The sequence below is a fragment of the Durio zibethinus genome, chromosome 6 (assembly GCF_047325235.1).
Source record: "Durio zibethinus cultivar Kanyao isolate XHJ-2024 chromosome 6, ASM4732523v1, whole genome shotgun sequence".
In the NCBI taxonomy this organism is placed as follows: domain Eukaryota; kingdom Viridiplantae; phylum Streptophyta; class Magnoliopsida; order Malvales; family Malvaceae; genus Durio; species Durio zibethinus.
The window spans coordinates 8,283,635-8,289,402 of record NC_143167.1 but is presented as its reverse complement, the minus strand read 5'-3'; the positions used below and the strand labels follow the sequence as shown (position 1 = coordinate 8,289,402).

General features: G+C 30.2%; 1 protein-coding gene across 1 annotated transcript; it reads left to right on the top strand.

Annotated features, from left to right (window-relative positions):
* The first annotated feature begins 253 nt into the window (after nucleotides 1–253).
* Nucleotides 254–1,616, top strand: LOC111285104 (F-box protein At1g30200-like). Its single transcript, XM_022874349.2, has one exon. The coding sequence runs from the start codon at nucleotides 485–487 to the stop codon at nucleotides 1,535–1,537; it is 1,053 nt and encodes a 350-aa protein (XP_022730084.2). The 5' UTR covers nucleotides 254–484; the 3' UTR covers nucleotides 1,538–1,616.
* The last annotated feature ends 4,152 nt before the right edge of the window (nucleotides 1,617–5,768 follow it).

Sequence of the window (5,768 nt, the reverse complement as noted above, 5' to 3'; positions counted from 1 at the left end):
TTAAACATATACATATATTTATCTTCAAATCAAAGTCAAATACCATTACATTTTACTGTCTAAAAGTACCGGCGGTGGAATGCTTACGCATAAATGAATGAAAATATCAAACAAGTGTGGCCAGATATGACAAACAATTAGTAGAGAAAAATTAGGTTTATTTGTTTCCTTTTGACCACGTGATATAACAAGTTCTATCACAAAAGAAAATGTATGATGACAAGTTTGCCACGGAATACAGCCGCCATTATCTTATCTTTCTTAACTTTGGGCAGCAGAAAAGATTGTCGGTTTGGAAAACACATCTGGCTTTCAGACTTCACAGCTATAGCTTTATAAGCGTGTGCAGATCCATGGTCAAAACGCGTATTCGATCACTCCCTTTTCTTTTTTCTTACAAACATTACCAAAATCATATATTTCTCTCTTCAAATTTCTCCCATGCCCTTTTTGATTTTCATACTCTCTTGAAAAAGCACATATCATGTGTTCTATAGATTACTTTGATTGTCTTCCAGATGCTCTTCTTCTCCTCATCTTCAACAAATTGCAAGATGCCAAATCTCTTACCAAATGTCTTTTGGTCTCAAAGCGTTTCTCTTCCCTCATTCCTTTAACCGACACCATTTTTATCTCAATCCCACCTCTCCGACAACACCAGTTAAAACCAAACACTGGTTCATACGTAAATACTTTGAGACTTCTTTTTCGTAACCTGTTGCTCAAACCACTCGGATGTTTCCATCAAATTATGGCTCCCAAGTCAGCAACAAGGTCATATGATAGTTCGTATTGTCAGCCAAATGGGGTTTTGAAGAATTTCAAGGAAACGAAATCATTGCATTTAGAGCTTCCATCACATGGAGATGAGTTGGGATCAGGAAGTGGTGGGGCTTCTTTCCTTAAATGGAAAGCAGAGTTCGGAAGCAATTTGAAGACTTGCATTATTCTTGGAGCAACATCTTGTCAAACAAGTAACAAGTTTTCATCATCAAGTTTTTGCTTAAGACAAAAACAAGAGGAATGCATGGAGGAAACCTTAACCGATGATGAGCTGAAACTACGAGTTATATGGACTATTTCCTGCTTAATTGCCGCATCAACAAGGCATTATCTGTTCAAGCAAATTTTAGCTGACCATCCAATTCCAAAGCTTCAAAGAGTGCTGATTTCTGATGCAAAAAAACAAGGGAAGTTTTATGTAGGAAAAGATGAGCTTGGTGAGCTGAGGAATTCCGTGAACTCGGAACAAGAAACACTGGAATCATCATCAATGGAGAGGACTCCATTTCCAGAATTGAGCATGAAGCTATGGTACTTACCTATGCTAGAGTTGCCAGAGTCCGGTTATGTGATGAGGGGAGCAACACTTGTCCTTATCAGACCTGTTGATGGGATAATTGAACAGAGCAGTAGTACCGATATAATCGTAGGGAGCTTGGACTCGGAAGGTGATGATGGGAAGGCATTTAGTGAAGCTGCAAGAGAGATGATCAAAGTGAAGAAGAGTTATTTGATGACAATGAGTTCCTTTTGAGATGTAAATATATGTAGTAGCTAATGAAAAATATATGCTTACAATTCCCTTCTTAAATAGAGATTTAAACTTCGAATCATCTATTTTCTCTACATTTCTCCAAATAAAAACTGTCCCAAATATGTTAGTCAGTCAACTGTTAATCTAGCTATTTAGTTTTCTCGAAAAAAAAAAAAAAGTAAACTACACCTATATGCATATTTTTTTATATATTTTTACTTATATTATGATTCACTTCCTTTACAAAAAGAAAGAACGACATTAAAATAAATATGAGGGTAATTTTATAATTACATTAAAATCTGTTTGATTTTTAACATCATTACTTCTTTTGATAATGGAAGAGAATGACAAGGCTACAAGTGAGAAAAAATTTACATAATTACGTAAGTAGAAAGCCACAAACGACATTACCTCTTTTGATAATGGAAGAGAATGGCAACGCTACAAGTGAGAAAAAAATTTCACAATTATGTAAGTAGAAAGCCACAAACGACGTGGGTGTATGTGAAGTTTTTCAAAAAAAAAAAAAAAAAAACTATTTAGTCCAATTAAAGAAGATAGCCAATGGATGTTATGCAAACATAATAAATACGTTGTCAAGCTAACTAAATCACTACAGATCTAGACTTTTAGATGTTTGAATTTGAATATTTGAACGAGAAATTTTATTTCAAAGCTTTCAAAAATGTGAAAATGAATTCATTTGTTTGAATAAAAAAATTTTAAATTAACTTTTTTTTTTTTTGAAATTTCACTTAAAATGTGATTTTTTTTAAATTTTTTCAAATTTACTCACATTTAGCCCCCAAATGATTCATCATACAATATAAAACTCAAAAATAAAATTATGTTTTTAAACATTAAAGTTAAGATTGATAAAAAGTAATAATGTGAAACACTCTCAAGTTACTATAATATTGGATTTAGAGATCATGAAACAAATAAATAAAATCATATATTTGAGTTTAAGGAGGCAACTTCATTTTATTTAATCTAAAGCTAAACTAATATAAAAGTATATAAACTAAGAGGGGTTTTCATTTTTTTGGTATAGTCCGGAGGTGCAGTCTTAGAATAGATTCGCCCTCGCCTATATTAACTTCCTCTAATTAATACGTCATGGATTAAACTTTACCAAAGAGTTAAGCTCATTTTTCTTTAGGTTGACTTATATGTTATATTTAAAAAAAAAAATAAATGAAATGAAAAAAAAATAATTGTATGAATTAATTAAATTAAAAATTGAATTTTATATGTTATATTTTTTTCTTAGGTTAGGCTTTTATCTTTTGAATTGCCTTCATTGTTAAGCAATTCTTATGAGCACGTATTAGGATAAGTAGTTATCTAAAGAATCCTATTCCTATTAATTGGATTTAAAACTCAACGCGTTTTTTGTTTTTTTTTGTTTTTGAGTTTTCCAATGTAAAGAAGAAGAGAAAGCAAGAAACCAAGCTGCTTCATGTACAAACAAAATGAGAAGTAAATTTCAGTATGAGTCTTATGACTGGTCAAAGCGCGCAGACCATGAAGAGTACAATATCAGCCTGTTACTCAAAAATAGCACATCAGCGCTATGTGATTGAGCAAAGATAGCACATATTTAGCAAATTTTGTCATACCATTTACTCGTTTGGATTTCTTTTTCTTTTTTGAAGGTTGTTCTCCAGCAGTGGCAGCAATGTACTCTTCTGCATTGATATTTTGGAAAGATTTTTGCTTCCCAAACTTCTTGGCCTTTTGCTGCAGTGGAAACCAAGGCGGTACTTGTTAGAAAAAATTTCACTAAAGCTATGCCTGATTTTAACAAATATCATAGAAAAGACTGAGATCTTATGATCAAATATTACCTTCAATGACATGGCAAGGGCAGCCACATCTTCCTTGTCATTCTCTGACTTGTTAGAATCTTGTTTCACAGGTTCCTGCAACAAATAACATTTTTAAAAATAAATTTTAAAAAATTAATAAAAATGGATGGGCAAGGGTGTCTGTGCCTGTATAGGCCTGTATAGGCTTCAAAAAGACCTTGGGAGGTACAATTGCTTCTTTGATCTTTTCTTTTGTTTTCAGCTGTACTTTTCTGTCCCTGCATCTGTTGCCATTTCTTAGCATGCAAGTAGTAATCAATATCTCAGTTTAAAGGAAAAAGACAGTCTGCTGAGGCCTGAGGGGTTAAAAGGGTGGGAAGATGAGTTTTTGCTTCAAAGAACCGGCCACTAATTGTTGACTCCAAATATTTCACCATCCAGATCATAGAGTAAATTTCCAATTTCTATGTACTAGTTCTTACACACCAGCGTAAGTTTGATCAATCCAAAAGCTATGGTAAAGATTTTATCCATTTTTGAAAATAAAATCAGCTAAATGCCCCCATGGAAACTCCATGGCTTGCACAGAATTGATAGCTCATGCTTCACTGGGGTCATCTAAATAATTGACTAAAGATCCAAAAAGCTAAGGAAAAGATTTTAGTTCATTTCGGCAACAGAATCAGCTAAAATGCCATCATCAAAACCCAAGGTTTTTACGAAATTTCTTTTGGAATTCTCTCCCATTCACCTACATGGAAGACCCCTAATTGCACTTAAAGCAGGTGGAAAAAAACTTAGAGCTAAAACTGGAGAACAATGTCATGTTGGAAAAAACAAGGAAACATCTGGTTCTAATATAACCAGGGAGACAAAAAGCAATCAAGTTACCATGGAAAACCTAAATGACTAGCAACTATCTTACCTTACTCTTGACCTTCTTAATTTGTTTGAACATTTTTCTTGGGAACATAGTTTGATAGTTAAAGGAACATGTAACAGAACAGAGCATGAAAATAAAATAATATGTTGAAACATACATGAACAGAGACAGAGAATTTGGTTTTTATGGGTGCTTCAATGGACTTTGTCCAGGTTGCATTTTGTCTCTGAACAAAAATCAAGAACTAGTACAGAAAGGAATTAACTATCCTTCCTCCCACAAATGTCTTTCAATATGGAAAGATACAGGGCTTCTGGGAAAGGTTTTTTTTTTTTTAATTTGATATTTTATTTTTCAATTTTTAGTTTAAAAGTAAACAAGTTTATATGTTCACAATAAATTATTGTTGTTCTTGGCAAAAGATAAAAATTTTTGCAAGTTTATATGTTCTAAAAACTATTATTAAGCCATAAAATCCCAATTTTCCATTACAAACAATCTCACTCCATTAGTTCTTAATTATTTATTTATTTATTAGCTTCTTCTCTCTTCTCATCATTTCAGTCCATAAATTTGAATATTATATATGAATTAGAATAAATAATTAGTTTCAATTCATTTTTTTTATACATTATCAGTAATTTTTTTTATATATTATCAATAAAGTTTTTAAATTTTACAAATGTTATTAAGAAATTGTCATATCATGTATTTTTATTTGCTACATTATTTTTTAATATATTTTAATAGAATATGTGTTATCTTACGGTCCTTAAACTTTATTGATGATAAATGAGATAACTTTTAAATAAAATAGAATGTTACCTCCGGCTTGCATGGGGATTTTTTTTTAATTTTATTAAAAAAAATAATTTTTAAATTAAAAAAAAAGAGTTTAAAAATCTTATATCTAGAGTTTTTTTTTTATATATGGTTATTTGTATTGATTGGTTATTGTTATTTTTTTTTTGTAATTTATTAAAAAATTTTAAATATAATATTTTTAGGTCTTAAATTATATATATATTTTTGCTTTTAAAAGATATTTTAAAAGATATTTTAATTTTTTGATCTGATAATTTTTAAAATTTTTTTTGTTAGATCTTTTAGTTGATTTTCATGTAAGTTATTTTTTCAATTGATTATTTTTAGTTGCAATTTTTTTTTATCTTTATAAGTGATTGAAATTTAATATGTTAATTAGTTTTACAATTTTGAAGGTTGATTTTTTATTTGACAAGTTAAATATATTTTTATGGATTTTTTTTATTATGTAGGTGCTTATTTTTTTCTTTACAAAAGCATAGGAGGGTATTGGAATTGCCAACAACACATCATCATCTCTATACTCAACTCCTATTATATATATATATTTTTTCATTACATAAGCAAATAAAATTTTAAAATTTTTTTATTTTAAAAATGTTCACATGTTAAGTTAAGTAAAGGGTTTATCACATGTTAACGTAATAACTATTAAAAACATTTGAAAAAATAAAAAGACAATAGAATAACACATGGCAAGCAATGGACT

Coding starts and splice junctions, on each gene's coding strand:
- LOC111285104 (XM_022874349.2), top strand. CDS start 485: ATGTGTTCTATAGATTACTTTGATTGTCTTCCAGATGCTCTTCTTCTC.